Here is a 16,200-nt window from a genome sequence, read left to right on the forward strand (position 1 = left end):
TCTTTTTCTTTTCAGTATGTAAACAGAAAGTGTCGAGTCGAATTGAAATTGAGTCCTGTCAGTAAGGTGCGACAATATTAGGAACGAAGATCTATTTACATAAACAGTATTCGTAATCTACTTATAGTTAAGTGAACAAGCTCTGTTATAATAATATACGATTTTTAGACCACCTGTAGCTTACTAGTACCTCGCCAAATCAACCAGCATCTACATAGTTATATAAATGTATAATCATTCCTGTATAATGGTTAATGAATGAGGTTATGGTTGAAGCTCCTCTTTTTATATATATGTTTTTTATAACAAAGAGCGATAAGTATAATTGATTTTCTTACAAATTATTTGTGTCGATGTTAATGTTTGTATTAGATAAAAAATGTGCTGGTTTTATGTATTGGTGGACGCCTAGATCCTTGTTCCGCTTGATGTGGTAAATGTTTTATAATTTATTACACTATAATTCTATATCTTTCAACAATATGTGATAATTAGCTTTGGATATGACTTCAGACAGGAGACGTTTGGTTAACATAGTTCAAAATGAGATCTCATCTGTAGTTAGTTTACGAAATCTTAGATCTAGCCGAAGCCAAGAAGCTAACGAGATTGTATGGATCTTGTGTATATACTTTGAATGAAGTCTAATTCAATGTTGTCTCATATAAACGAGCTCGCTCTATTCACTGTCGAAATGTATACGCTAAGACGAGCGGCTCTGTTACCCTTGTGTTTACGAACAAATAATTTATAAACGTTATAACTGTACATATTTTGATCTATTCCACTAAACATAATATGTAACTATTATTACATAATTAGCTTTAGTATTTTTAAATTAAGACTATTAAAAATTTAGTTTTTAAATGCGTTACCAATGAATTTTATTATTGACATTGATTTTTAACGTTAAATATAACGTGATCTGTTGATTTGCTTCACGTTGTATGTTTATCGCATTTGTATGTCATGATGTGTTAGTTCACAGAAGTGAATGTACTATGTGCCATTGGATCTTCAGTAGTGTAAGGTGGCTGAAACTACGATATCAGAACGAACTAGACAATTCATGAGATAAAATAAAAATCAATAAATTTTGTTATCACTCTATTTATTTTCGGTTAATTTGAACAGAAATAAATGAGTATTAGATACGTGTATTCAAAATCGCTTCGCTCTAGATTCGATAGTTGTAGACTCATGCTGCCACGATTGTGATATAAGTATGCCAGTAGGCATCACTTGGCAAAAAGCACATAATGATTATGTACTTATCTATTTATCTATACATATTTGCTATCTTTTTTTTATAATATTTATTTCAAATGTAAACGTACTTATATAACGGTACCAATATATATTCTGTTTATAAACATGACATAATAAAATACTAGAATAGAAGTAGAATTTTCGATGAGATTATGCGAAATTTGACTTAAAATGAACATTGAGTATTTGGATGAAGTGTTTCATTTTATTTTGTAAATTTTAATGGGGCTATGGCTATAAAAAGTGGCTTAGAATATCCATTTAAGTCAAGACTTCCTATTGCATACAAACTTTAAATGATTTTATTAAATTCCTATTCGTAATACCATTTTTATTTGCATTCCCATTATTTTTTATTTCTTATCATTATTTAATAATGGTCTACGTTTTATGTAGGCTTCTAAGTAAGTTATTTGAGATTGAATATTGTTTTATTATTTGATAATGTATAATTTTGTCGCCATATTAATGATATCATTTATATTTTATTGCATGGATATTATTATTACATTTACCACGGAAGGTTTATTATTTTTTCGTTAAGTATTCATTTTAAAAAATGCTGCGTCAGTTGCTCTCTGATATCTTTCAATATAAACACAGTATCACACTATCTGTTATTAAATATTATTTCGAGAATTCAACCACAAAGTGATACCTTAAAATTTTCATTGAATGCTAACATACATGCGTAATAAAAATAAGTTGGACATAATTATTATATTATTTCAATATATTATATTTGTTTCATTAAATAGCCTTTTAAAAGCACGTTTTAATATGATATATTATAATTTATAGTTTACATTGATATGACTACCTACCTGTATTTTTGGATATGACCAGTTGTAAAATAATTTTTATATCACCAATGTAATTTAGAACATTTAATGTGTCAACGTGAAAATTATTCAAATATCAAAGAATTATCTAATAATAAAGAAGTAATATTCATAGGTGTTTTCATTTAATATCACATAATACGGGGATAGAAATATTCTCCAGAGTTTATTATCAGCGGAATAGCATTTTAAATAGATCCATTACTTACGGCTGGCGTTGAGCCAAACTTCTGCATTTTATGCCATCAAAATTATCTAGGACAATTTGGCGTCCGGTATAAAAACAGTGACTTTATTATTTTTATCACGCAACATTTCTACAATGATATTTCTGGACGAACATTTCATTTGAAGTTTCTCTCATTTCCCTCGGGATTCTTTGTGCCAAAAACTTTCATATTCGACAATCAAACATAAGAATAGTGTTGTAAAAGATTTATTAATAAAGTATATATAATCATTTCTCAGCCACACGCATCAGTTGAACGAGAACAAGGGATCATATTTTACAATACATACATATGTTATTCTTTAGTTTTCTTACAATGACAGTGTATGTTTAGTTCAATAATTCCAAGACTCGAAGGTTGTAGTACCAAAATGTATGAAATATATTTAACTTAAAATTAAATCATTATTAAAGTATAAAAGCATTTAGATAAATTAGTTTATTCCCCAGTCATCATCTCCATGAACTCTGAAACAATGAAAATTAACGTGAATATAAATTACAACAAAAATATTCCTTAGAGAAACACTTGCTTAATTGTGCTGCATTAAATCAGCATTACACTTATATTGTTGTATTCTTTTTTTAATTTTAATATGATAAAGGAAGGGGACGACCAATGAAACGAATGGATTGTGTGAAAGAGGATATAGCTGGAAAGAATGTTACTTGTAAGATAACGTCGGATAGGGCAATATGGAAGGAGAATACATTCTGCGCCGATACCAAGTAAATTGGGATAAGGGCAGGAGGATGATGACTTAATATGTGAAATTGTATAATTATACCATCGAAGTCAACAGTGCCGCTGCCGTCCGTATCAATTTCTTGGATGAGGCCGTCGAGTTCATCATCCGTCAGCTGTTCGTCCAATTCACGGAGGATTTCACGCAAGCTCGATGTGGGAATGTAACCGTTGCCTGTAATTAAGGTATATTTACTTTCCTAAAATAGTTATACTAATCATGACGTTCAAAATTTAATCAGACAAGTACATTTTAAAAGATAAATGTATTTATCGGTCGAAAATAGTGCTAATAATAACTGATCATTTAAATGCTTGATTAGTATCCTGAACGCATACGTAAGCAATATATTTATAGAAGGTTCGCCATCTTACCTTCCTTGTCATATAATCTGAAAGCTTCCCTAAGTTCCTTTTGCATAGCCTCGGCGTCTTCTTCAACGATGAACTTGGCAGCGAGGGTTACGAATTCAGGGAATTCCAAACGACCAGACTCTGAAATATTGCATTACATACTAAGTACTGTAAAACATATCCTTGTACAAGAAATACCCTCTTTTCTATTTTCAATGTTAAACAATTTCTAACAAATAATGTTAGGGCTTCTTATATATTTCACTATCAGCTAAATGTAGCTTGTTAAGTTATAAAAATAGATACTCACTGTCAGCGTCAACCTCCTCGATGAGCTCCTCGAGGATCTTCTTGTTGAAGGGCTGTCCCATCATTCGAAGAATGTCAGCTACGAAGTCACATGGAATACTGCCCGAGCGGTTGTGGTCAAAGCCATCAAACGCTTTGCGAAGGACTGCAACAAATCACGCATTCGAAACCTGATTACATGTTACATAACAGAGGGTTAATACACTAATTACGACCTAACATACCCTCAACGTTTAGTGCACTCATGGCACAATTCCGACCAATAATTAATAAATGCTTGATTACTGTAAAATGCCTGGTTCCAAAGTTCTAGTGTCCCAGTGTTTCGCCGGTAATTAAAACAGTCGCACTGAACGTTAGACCGGCTGTGGTAAGATTAGGATGCCGGTTCAATGCTCTTAGATGTAGTGCGAATAAGTTGTGCAATACGGTTATTTTGGTGCAGCAGTGTGGTGCATCGTCGATGCGCGTTGCGTGGAGAGGCAACGCGTATTTAGGCCAGTTAGAAATTTAAAAGATAAACCAAATACATCAAGAGTATTGTTATTTTATTGACGTAATCGATATAGTGAGTATTAAAGAATTATTTGTAAATATTATTTTAACAATGGTGCGAGAAACTAATGCGTATATATTTTTGGATTTACGAGAGCAAAATATTTAACAATTGTATGTTATCGATAAACAGAGAATTCGAAAATTTATCTAAGTTATTTGAACTTATTTCGTATTTTAAAATTTAGTTAAAATTTGGTAGTTATAAATATAAATTTTACTACTTACAAACAAAATATAAGAATCTGACTAATAAATTCTACATTGAGACATCAAATTTAAATTAAATTAAAACAACCAAGCAGATGGCGAGGATGCCGAGGTGGCTCATTGGTATAGAACGCGTGCATCGTAACCGATGTTTACAGGGTCAAACTCAGGTCTCACTCACTACTGAATTTATTTTTGTACTTAAGTTGTATTTGTAAGTGTGCATAGGTATGATGAACCAATTAGATTTGTGCAACGTGGTGGAATAATCCTTCTAACCAAAAAGGGAGAGGAGAGCTTAGGTCAGCAGAGGTACGTGTACCTACGACAGTTACTTTGCTTTAACCATATAGAAGAAAAAAATGTGACCAAAATATTTGGCCCGAGGAAAAAAAGCGAACCTAAAATATTTGAATATATTGTCGTTCAAATAATTCTCTTAATAGCGCTAAATAAAAATGAGATTGTATTTAATATTTTGCTTAAATTAATTTCACTCGTACCTGCTATAATAAATTATCAAGATATATGTCAATTGTCAAAGATATACTGTTTGCAGATGTTAAGTTGTATTTTTATATAAAAAGATCTAACAGACTCGTGGGATACGTGTTCATAATATGAAGGGAACATAAAGTGTGTATGAAAAATGAGTTATCGTTTAACCCATGAATGCTACATGACAACTTCTATACGACGCCGACTGACGGCAATAAAATTTCATAATAATTTGCTTGCCTGCGGTATATTTCGGAACGTGCGTCATTATTTTACGAAGATATAGAATAATATTAAAATTTTATTAATTTTTTTCAGAAATAAACTGTTTCGAATTTTTAACGTCAGAGTTGAAAGACAAATCGATTGGATCATTTTTCAAATTTTAAACATTTGACTCATTGAAATAACGACGTAAAAAGTTTAGCGCACGTATATTAAATCATACAAACTTAGGTGTATGTTTAACATTGTTTTAATGTGAAGCGAGAAGCGACAGAAATAGTGCTTGTGAACTACATAACACAGGCTATTATCAAAGCTTAAATAGTTCTGCTATTTCTATGTAGCTGTTTTCAATGTTAAGAATAGCTTACAAACATTGTTACAACTCCTAATGTTTTTTAACTTTACTGAAGTAACAATAAAATTCTCACTTTAAGTTGGCGTGTTGTAGATTTTTAGACGCTACAGGTTTCAACAGGACCATTTCCTTAACCAATGAATACGAAGCGAATTTGAAAAACAAATGAAGATATCGGAAACTCATTGATGCTTAACCATACCTAAACACGCAATCTCTCTTTTAAGATCATTGATCAATTCATATTCACTGGACAGTAACGGCTTTTGTTAAGTATAGTCATATCTTAGTGTTACTATAATAATGATCTAAGGATCATTAGAAAACATGACAAGAATGAAACAAATCTTAAATAAAAATGCTTTACAATTAATTTCTTTAATACGCAAGATAATCTAAGGTCCAGATTAAGCTACGAATGCGCAGCTGTTCTACGATATTTTGGTAATTTGGCAACTATATAGTTTTAAAAACATATTTTTTATTTTCGCCAGCTACGAGTAGTTAATTTTGATCATCAAGATATCTTGGCAGTTGTCTCAAAGCCCCATGCGCTTTATTGCTTTTTTTTTAGGTTTTACCAGTTTATTAATTATTATCTACCCACTGTTCTCCCAGGGTCGTTCGAAATGAGGACATTCTGCTATAGTTGTTGTCTAAAATCAAAAGCCATCATCTTTTACTCAATAATTATGTATTTTAAAAATAATTTCATATCACATTGAATATTTTACCATGGTTATTTTAACCGCAAAAGAATATTGTTTTCATGAATAATAACAAATAAAATACAATGTTGAGGAAACCAGTGCCCTGACCCCAAATAAGTGGGATAAAGAATTTCTGTAAATATATTATTAATAAGTGTTCAAAAATGCTAAAATCTAATTCATATAACTTAACCAAAGGAGAATTTAAACAAAGATCAGAGAGTTGAAATCATGGGACATTACAAATTATTCTTAGAAATTTATATTTATTTATAATTCATCTCGAGCTCAGTAAGTAAGTAAACGTGTTTAGTAAAAACTTAGAATGATATTCTGTCACATGATTACCACCAACACGAAAGTAGACAATAAAGTCCCGCACTGGGCGCCAATTGAACTAATTGTCACCTTATCATAATCTAATCTAAGAGTTATTGTTGTCATTTTCCTATTCACCGGATACAACAATCATCAACAACAATAGTTGCATTTCGATAGAAGTTGAATCGGAATAAAATTGCGTTCGTATCTTAACCGTTATAAATGAGTAGAATTAGTCCGTAGTTATAATTAACGAATAACGAGGTTTATTTTTGTAAGTAACAGTCGAATTGCGTTGAATAGAATGAGGAACGTATACTTGATAGATATACCTCAAATTAAAGTGGTGTACCGATCAAACTTCCGGTTGAATGACAACTCTTTATGGTTTTTTAGTCAATAATCAATATTAGTTTTATTACCTTGTTTCTCCTGGAGAACAAGTTCAATAAAGAGATGTTCAAATTTGGATCATTCGGAAATTCAATCGGTTAATCTTTTCAAACTGTTTCCGATCTTTTCATAACTGTACTTACTAATTAATGTTGGTATTACAACCACACATTTAACTACAAAAGAGTTCTTTATTAATCAATGTGTGTATGTTCATACAACCTAACCTTTATTTTGAATTTAGGTAAATTCTGTTCTTCCAATGTTACTTAACATTTTAAAAAAATTAACAAGTTTTTTTTTAATTTAGTTTATAAATACAGGGTGTTAATAAAATTTACCAAAATTTTGTAATCGAATTTCTTTAAAGTTTGAGTATAGAACGCTTTATCAGATCCACGGTCCATTGGCAGCGTTCCAAGCGTGTTACCACGCTACGGTTGCCGCCCGCCCGAACTTGCCCCTTTTTATAATAACAAACATTAGCTAATGCGCGTAACTATTAATGTAAATTACTGTTATAATAACATTTTCCTTGTAGCTATTTATTTAAACAAAATCTGTAAGTGCAGAAAATAACCTGTAAATTCTGTTTTAAATGATTTCACATAAGATACAAAGTAATCTTTACTTTATATTTTCTAGTATTTACATTTAAATACTGAAAGTTTTTGCATGGCTTTTGTATTAAAGTATATGCGATTAGTTTCTATTTTTCTTTGAGAGTAGATCTCCTACCGTAACCGTCACTCAAAAGTTGGACAGCTGTAGGTATGGCTGTTCCAACGAACAGTCGGCTTTCATCGGCGGAATTAAGTTTCACAGTTTTTCACGTATCACGCTGACAAGATGTTAATGATTATAAAAACGTTGTAATATTATTGTTAGATTTTTTTACTGTACTGAAAGAAGTTGCTATAACGGTTTTTCGTTCACTTTCTGATATTTCCATATAAAAAAAATATATTAGTTAAATAAAAATAAATTTAATAAATCAAATACTCTCAATATGAAAAATTGAAATGGTAAATATTATTAAAATCATAAATAAATATCACAGAGTACAGCACAGTTCCTTCTTATTCAATAAAATATTTATAAAGACTATGCAACTCGCTTTAAAATCTCGTTTCTCTGGCAATGAATGCCCAAATGGGGTTTAGTACCCTTTCTGTACCTTAACTTGTAAGGGTAAATAGGACAAATTAAAAATCATTAAGGATTCGATATTACTCTTTGTTATTAACAATAATCTCCTAGGTATGACCTATGCTACGCTTCCAGTGAAAGAGAATGTTTTATAATGCCATAGGCTTCCTTACCTTTGCTTGCTAATGAGAATCATTTGACAGTTAAAAACAATCTCAGTATTTGGTTTATTGCAAGATACTTCCTCAGGATATCCAGTTCTACATTCGTCATAATCTTAACAAAATTATAATTATTCGTAACTCACCAATACTTAAGTAACTATCTGTGTAGCTTTCCATGTTTTATATATTCTATACGAGTATATAAAAGTAAATAGTTTTGAACGCGCTAATCTCAAAGGTTTAATTTGAAATAATATATCTAGATAGTTCATTTATTTTAAAAGGCTATTTCAGGCTTTACATCACACTATGAAACAGGGCAGAGCAGTAGTTCAACTAGTACACAAATCGGTTTAGAAGTTTTAGAGTTTATCGATTATAAAGCTACTTATCCTTTGTACATTGTAATAATAATAATATATATGATCTTCTAAATGGTTTCAAAAAGATAACACACTTTTATTTATATTAGTTTAAGCAGATAAACATTTAAAGCTGGTTGTTTTAAATTCTTCATACTTAACAAGTCAATTGACTGACTTACTTTTGTAGCTTCTTATTTGTATAATAGATAATAAACAAATCTAATATAATAATAAAACAATAATAAACATAATTAAATTTATAAAATATAGTAGATGATCTACAGTAATTAGGTACGGGCAAAACGAGTTGATGCATATTAATGCACCAAGTAAAGTGTTTGATAAATAATAATCCACGTCAGTAGTCATAATAATTTAACTTTTTACGAGTCACGCCCCATTGTAGTTGTTTCAAATGTTATTTCTGTAACATTAATTAAAACCCACACATCATTTTTAAGAATAAATATATAAGATAGAGCCCATGTCCGTTAAATTTATGTAGTCAGGCCTCTATTGTGTTTTTGGCTTATCGCCAATATTGAGTTAGCGTTTTTTTTTATTCTTAAAAGTAAACATTATGATATGTAATATTTTTATACTATCTTTTTTTATTATGATGATTTAGTTTTATTATTATTGGTCAATAACTTACCGGCAATTTGTTCCGGAGGGAGCTCATCAGCCTGAAACAAATGAAAGAATTTATAAAGTCAGCAGTCGTTTATTTTCGTTGCGATTTATATTTTAGTACGAATTCAACGGAGAATAAAGTAGTAATTAAGACAATATCTGTATAGTTTGCAAGATAACGACTGCGATACTGCCAAGATCGTAATTTAGATTTTTCTTAGAAAGTGTTTCTAGATTTTCAATGTGTACGCATTGTACATTCCACATTGTATTTAATTTCAAATTTTTGTTGCCAAGAATATTTTATTATAAATATACTAAGACTCTAGGTTTAAGACTTTAGCTTGAATCTAAAATGATCATCGCAATGATAGTTGAAAAACAAATGTAATTGAGCTTAGATTGCGATCTCACGCGCTGCACTTCTACATACCTCCTTAAGTTATTTAAAACAGATACAATAAATTATCTTAAATGTTTTTTTATAAACGGCAATACTGAAAATGAATAAACTTATTAAAAAAAATTAAAAATAAAAATTTACAGCAAAACTATCTAGTTTCATTAATCGTATTACAAAAAGTACAGTTTTTTATTATTATTTTTTTAATTTACATATCAAACATGTAGGTCATAAAGGCAAGTTTTCGTGGACGCTAACGTAAGTGGGGCGTAATAAATTTATTTTACGTGCAATTGAAACTAAAATAGAATCATTGGTCTTGCGTCGGCCACTTCTATAAGCATATTCACATGTTTTAGATAAGATATAAGGTTACTAATAATATTTGATCAGCGTTATAATGAATATCAGTTTATGTTAAGAATTAAATAAAACTTATACTTATTAGATTTTGATCAGCCAAACTACAACTGTTTGACAACTACGTTTCGCATTTAAAATTAAAAGAACTAATTATTTACTAATTTTAAATAAAGCGTATTTGTTTTTTAATAAGTTAGTTAGTAATATTGATTAAGTTTGATGATTATGTTATTATACACGAAGACCTTATTGTCCTAGAACAACCATATAAACAAAATCTTTTTTTTTTTTAATAATTATGTCTAATATTCGCTAACAAAAAAAAATGTTAAGATTCGGAGTGAATAAAAAAAGGTGTATATAAAAGCTTTGTTGAAGCAATAAAACGTTGATTTTATCTGTTTCATTAGTTTATTACAGCTGTTATTCATTTTAACTACTTCTTTGTGTATGTTTCCAAAATACTTTTGTTGCACAAAAGTATATTTGAGTGAGTAAATTTATTAACAATTAAACTATTCGAGACTTCGGTGATGGTTAATTATAAAATATGTTACTTTGATTTGACCATAATTCCAAAAAAGACTGACCATTTGTTTGAACTCGATTAAAATGTAAGCCTTTGGTTCAATTGAAAGTTTAATGAAAGAATGAATAAAAAAAAATCATTTCTTGATTTCTGTCTAGGAATGAATGGATGTAAACCTATATTAATAAAATAATATTAATTATAAGGTTTTGTGTTGCTCCAGTTGAGTTTCGATATAAGTCAGTCAATGTAAGTCAATCAATCAGTCAATCAGACAATTATAATATATATTTTATATATATATTTTTTTATAAACTGTAACAAATGATATTAAATTACTTGCCTTCAAGATTGATGTTAATAAAATATTTAAAAAAAATTTCGATTGATACCATAATGTGATTAAATTGAACAAATATATTTTAAGAGATGATACTTAAATTACTTTATCGAATATAAACCTGTACGTAGAACGCATACTAAAATAATGGATGATTTTCTATAATATCATTTTTAATGACATCTTATTAGTTATGGTGTACAAGGCAGTTGGTGTAAACTTATGAGGTACCTAATATGTTTAGATGGAATTCAACTGGAGTTCCAGTAATGTTTATATCGAAAATGTTTTAAGTTATTCCCAAAAATATTGTTTTTTGGAATATCTTAAATTTCACCTACCCAGTCTTCTGTGTCCAGAACCATGTTTAATGTCACTAGTTAGCACTGTGAGACGCACAACACGACTGACCGCGAGTTTGCTGATTCCAGCGTCCAGGGTTATTTCTGCTGCTTTACGAGTTTGGCCTTTCATATACTTTCACATAAAATAAGCGGAGGTGCGGGGGTAAAGGGGAGGCGGCCGTTTCGGCAAGTCTTCCCCGGTTTCCTGCGTTTGCGCCGACCAATGGCGCGAGCCTCAAACGGCAGGATGCTATCGTATTTTTAGTCAGAAACGTGGTCAGTAAAAACGTAAACAAGCGGCGTGGTGTGTAAGCAAAACGAGCCGCCCGCCTTGCCCTCGGTACAAGCATTTGCTGTATCACTAAACGCGAATAGTGTAGGTTTTCGAGCCGTTTGCCGTGTAGCCGTTTATTATTTATACAAGTTGCTTGGTTTTTTGTTCTGTGTGTAACTGTCTATAATGAATAATTCAACATTTTGAATATGATCTATATGAGACGGTTTTCGAAATAGTATTAATAATAAATTATGTTCTTAATTAACGATTTAATGAAGAGGATGTCTTATCAATTAATTTTGTAGTTAATGATTACACTGTTGGCAGTTGTCACAATTTTGTTGTCAATTTTGCTGAAGGCTACGATAAATTCAAAAACGTATGCTGTGGTATAGTAGAAAAAAAATTTCCACTATAGTAATTATAATGTTTGACGTTCTTTTCAAAAGCAAGACTATAATATGTTTAATAAAAACTATTTTAAATACCTAAGATGTCTTATCTGAGGACTTGAGTTGAAACACGGATTTGAATCGATAAAACTTCATTGAATTTTGTTTTCAAGAAATCTTATATATTTCCTTTGCCTCGGTGCCTCTAGCACCGGAAGCCATTGGCTTTGCGCCTAAACTCAAACTGATGGCCGTCGGATCCCATAGAAGTATAAAAGTATGGAAATAGAAAATGAATACTTGTGTTCTATATCAAATTCTTAGCATGATAAACTAGTTTATTATCAAATAATAGTTTGTAAAAAATAATAAAAATAAATAAATAAATATGAGAAAATATCACATACATTACTCTGATCCCAATGTAAGTAGCTAAAGCACTTGTGTTTTGAAAAACAGGAGTAACGAAGGTCAAAATGCATGATAAAAGGTAAATTAATATCGATTTTTTTTATGGTATAGGTTGGTGGACGAGCAAATGGGCCGCCTGATGGTAAGTGGTCACCATTACCACAATGACGCTGTAAGAAATATTAACTATTCTTTACATCGTCAATGTGCCATCAACCTTGGGAACTAAGTTGTTATGTCCCTTGTGCCTGCAGTTACACTGGCTCACTCACCCTTCAAACCGGAACACAATAATACTGAGTACTGTTATTTGGCGGTAGAATAACTGATGAGTGGGTGGTACCTGCCCAGACGGGCTTGCACAAAGCCCTACGACCAAGTAAATCCAATCCAATTTTTAATCCAGTATCTACAATGTAACGCTGGCAATTTCATACGATCATTACCGGAGAGGCATAACATCAAAATAATAACAAAAAGGCAACAAAGTGTTTCGTGTCATTCATAAGAGTAAGTAGTAGGTGGGTAGTAAAGTGACTCAGTCTAGTCAGCAGGTAAATGTGACTCAAATGAAACTTTTCTGATGCAAAAAGAAAACATTTTATTCACAAAACCATAATATAATTGGTTTATGTAAAAGTAGTTTACGGTATAGTTTATTTTATATTATTAGTATTGGTTGCCATGGAAATAGCAGAAAGTTTATACGTATACGTCATAATATGTTACAGCGTATTGGAACATAATAATTTTAGCTACTCAAATATAAATCATAGCTTGTTAAATGGATAATCTTAAATTGAATGATATTGAACATCTGTTGTTTCGAGCGTATGCTAGTGCCAGATATGGCAAAGGTGAAATGATACTTTGAATATTTCTTTTGTCACATCGCATCTGCGTCAGTTGTGTGTTTTTATATGTAGTTGATGAAAACTTGATGAAAATTTATACAAAATAAACGAACGAACGTTTCTTTGTCCTAAGGTCATTGACCCTAAAAAAATATTAATAATATATAATAATGTATAAGCTAAAATTTAACGATAATAAATAAACCGTGTAGGTCATATGTATATATATTTTTTTATATGGCCTTCAATAGAACTTTGTCAAAATAATAAAATATTTACAGTCTGAATAAATAATTACTAACGTAACGGATATAAAATTATGAGAGCCAATGGAAATGCTGAAATCGTAAATCAATCGTATTTTTATGAACTTTAGCAAGAAAGAAGGTTTATTTTCAGCTTCAGTTATGGCCAGTACGTAAAGCGTCGCTTCAGTAACACTGTAAATAATAAATGATTAATCATCTCAAAATGAGATACATACACATACATACACGCTGTAGTATAACTTCATTTGTTTGTTAAAATGTTCGGGTAAAATCTTGTAACTGAATTTGAAACGAGTTTCAGTCAATCGATTGAAGAAAAACTTGGCACAGGCTATTGGTGTTAGTGACAATACAATTTCATATGTAAAGTTTTATTCGTTTTCGTTCATGATTAAACAAAAAAATATTTTATTTTGGCATCTTACATACTTGTATTAGTAATTACTTTTCCTCTATAATAGTTAAATTCTTAATAGTATTAGTAAGCAGCAGCAGCAGATATCAGCAATTTGGGTCAAATTTTTAAATATGTGACTTAGCAACTAGATACCGTAGGAATTATTTGATCAAATTATGTGTTAACTGTTAATACGAAACTGATCGTGGGATCGTGGACCAGGTGCTTTGTATCGTAACTACAGAGGTGTGGACCTCTGTAGTTACGATACAAAGCACCTGGTAAACAATATGAAGATTATGAGACTAAAAATGGCTATATGGGCAAGTTTTATGTAAACTCGGTAGAATCATCCATCATCCTCCTGCCCTTATACCAACTTTATTTGGGGTCGGCGCAGCATGTCTTCTCCTTCCATACTTCTCTGTTAGACGTCATCTCACAAGTAACATTCTTTCTAACCATATCGTCTTTCTCACAATCCATCCATCGTTTCCTCGGTCGTCCTCTACCTCTATATCCATCCACATCCATGCTCAAGGCCTTCCTCACAATATGTTCCTCATACCTCCACATTACATGACCATACCATGATATACGCCTTCCACATAACTTCTCGGCTATCGGTGTCACTTTCAAACTTAGCTAAATAATATCTTAATACCAAAAACCTACAGTTACAACTCATCATGATGAAGCATACGCGTCTACGCAGACGAACGCTTTCCTTGATAGATAACGTAATTGAAATTGGATTATATCATAATCATATGTAACTATCTGTACTTCTATGTATAGAACATAATAACTATGAATACGCATTGTACATGAGAGTAATGTATCTTAAGATTGTCTACTGATATAAATATAAAAAAAATATTCTAATTTGATTTGATTCTATACATTGAATAATATGATACTCTGCCAAAAGGTGTTTTTCTAAAAAACCTCCGTAATTTTACTAAATGTCTAATATAGTTTTATAATTCATTATTTTATAGAGTAAATACAATTTTTTAAACCTTTATTATCGAAACTGGCACTTTATAAAATAATAATATTAATTTTGTCACAGTCAAGTTGTGACCTGATTTATAAAATCACAACCCATTTGTACAAAGCAAAGCAATACACAAATACCCTGAAAATGGACAAAGTACCAACTGTCGCCAATGTAGGTAATGTAATATATTTGTATTTTCCTACTGGCAATTATTTAAACTGGAATTTGGATAAATATCGACTGCTCTTAAAATATCAAGGTATAAATAAATAAATAAATAAATAAATATGAGACAACATCACATACATTACTCAATGTATTAAGTAGCTAAAGCACTTGTGTTATGGAGAATCAGAAGTAACGACGGTACCACAAACACCCAGACCCAAGACGAAATAGAAAACTAATGATAATCTACATTGACTCAGCCGGGAATCTATCCCAGGACATCGGAATGGCGTACCCATTAAAACCGGTGTACACACCACTCGACCACGGAGGTCGTCAATAATAAATACAATACGGACTTTTATTTTTTTGTAATGTATTTTTAATGTAGGTAAGATAACAAAAAAAATTGTATTATCCTTACGGAGTAATTCTTATTCAGAAATCTAATCAAAAATATAGTTTTAGATTAGATTTATGCGGCATTTAATTATTAAACCGTGAAAATGACACTGACTGATTTAGATATTTAACATTATAATAAGTTTAAATTTTACCGTGAAAATATTATAATCGACTACATTAAAGCATACGAGCGTAATTAGCATAAAATGTGTTACCGATTTTCTAATCCGCGTACATCGCCCACGCTCTGTCTCGTTTGTTTACAAAACTGTGCACGGCTACGAAATAATATGTTTAAACGTGAAATAAATGCTTTCATCCAATGGTATAGTCCAGTTGGCGTTTTATTGTGGATGCGATTCGAAGCTTTATCTCATACAGCTGGTTGCTGGATTACGGCGTATAAATAGATTATAGAAACAAAACATTAACAAATCCCGCTCGGGAGCCGCTTAACATTTTTGTATGTCGATATTGTGGTCGAACTCTGGCTTCTTTACGAGCGTTTAGGATGACTCAATCGTGTTATTTGGTATGCAAGAACATAATTACATTAAACATTTTATTTAGTGTTCACATACTGTACGCGAAGCAATATAATATAAACTAGGATCATTATAAACGATACTAGATATATTCAATAATGCTACCTGCATATTTGCCTTTGAAGACGTAAATATAAATAGACTACATAAAGGAGTGAGTGGTGTTACAGA

General features: G+C 30.9%; 2 protein-coding genes across 3 annotated transcripts in view; one reads left to right on the top strand and one right to left on the bottom strand.

The window, feature by feature from the left end:
* LOC124533416 (BMP-binding endothelial regulator protein) overlaps positions 1 to 2,223 on the top strand; it is a 48,545-nt gene extending 46,322 nt beyond the window's left edge. For both annotated transcript variants that reach the window (XM_047108651.1, XM_047108652.1), the window contains one exon: positions 16 to 2,223. The gene's annotated coding sequence lies outside the window, so the exon portion shown is untranslated. The remainder of the gene's footprint in view (positions 1 to 15) is intronic.
* A 308-nt stretch (positions 2,224 to 2,531) lies between these two features.
* LOC124533417 (troponin C, isoallergen Bla g 6.0301-like) lies at positions 2,532 to 11,466 on the bottom strand. Its single transcript, XM_047108653.1, has 6 exons — positions 11,306 to 11,466; positions 9,352 to 9,382; positions 3,750 to 3,893; positions 3,461 to 3,580; positions 3,129 to 3,260; positions 2,532 to 2,808 (listed from the first exon to the last, which is right to left on the bottom strand). The coding sequence occupies exons 1-6, from the start codon at positions 11,327 to 11,329 to the stop codon at positions 2,780 to 2,782; spliced, it is 480 nt and encodes a 159-aa protein (XP_046964609.1). The 5' UTR covers positions 11,330 to 11,466; the 3' UTR covers positions 2,532 to 2,779.
* Positions 11,467 to 16,200: the final 4,734 nt, after the last annotated feature.

This window comes from Vanessa cardui, chromosome 11 (assembly GCF_905220365.1).
Source record: "Vanessa cardui chromosome 11, ilVanCard2.1, whole genome shotgun sequence".
Lineage (NCBI taxonomy): Eukaryota > Metazoa > Arthropoda > Insecta > Lepidoptera > Nymphalidae > Vanessa > Vanessa cardui.

What these genes read in the sequence shown, in the direction of transcription:
- LOC124533417 (XM_047108653.1), bottom strand. Translation starts at nt 11,329, where the DNA reads ATGGTTCTGGACACAGAAGACTGG. An exon ending in TTCTGGACACAGAAGACTGG is followed by an intron (nt 9,383 to 11,305) that starts GTAGGTGAAATT and finishes CATTTGTTTCAG; the next exon opens with GCTGATGAGCTCCCTCCGGA. An exon ending in CAGATTATATGACAAGGAAG is followed by an intron (nt 3,261 to 3,460) that starts GTAAGATGGCGA and finishes CCTTAATTACAG; the next exon opens with GCAACGGTTACATTCCCACA.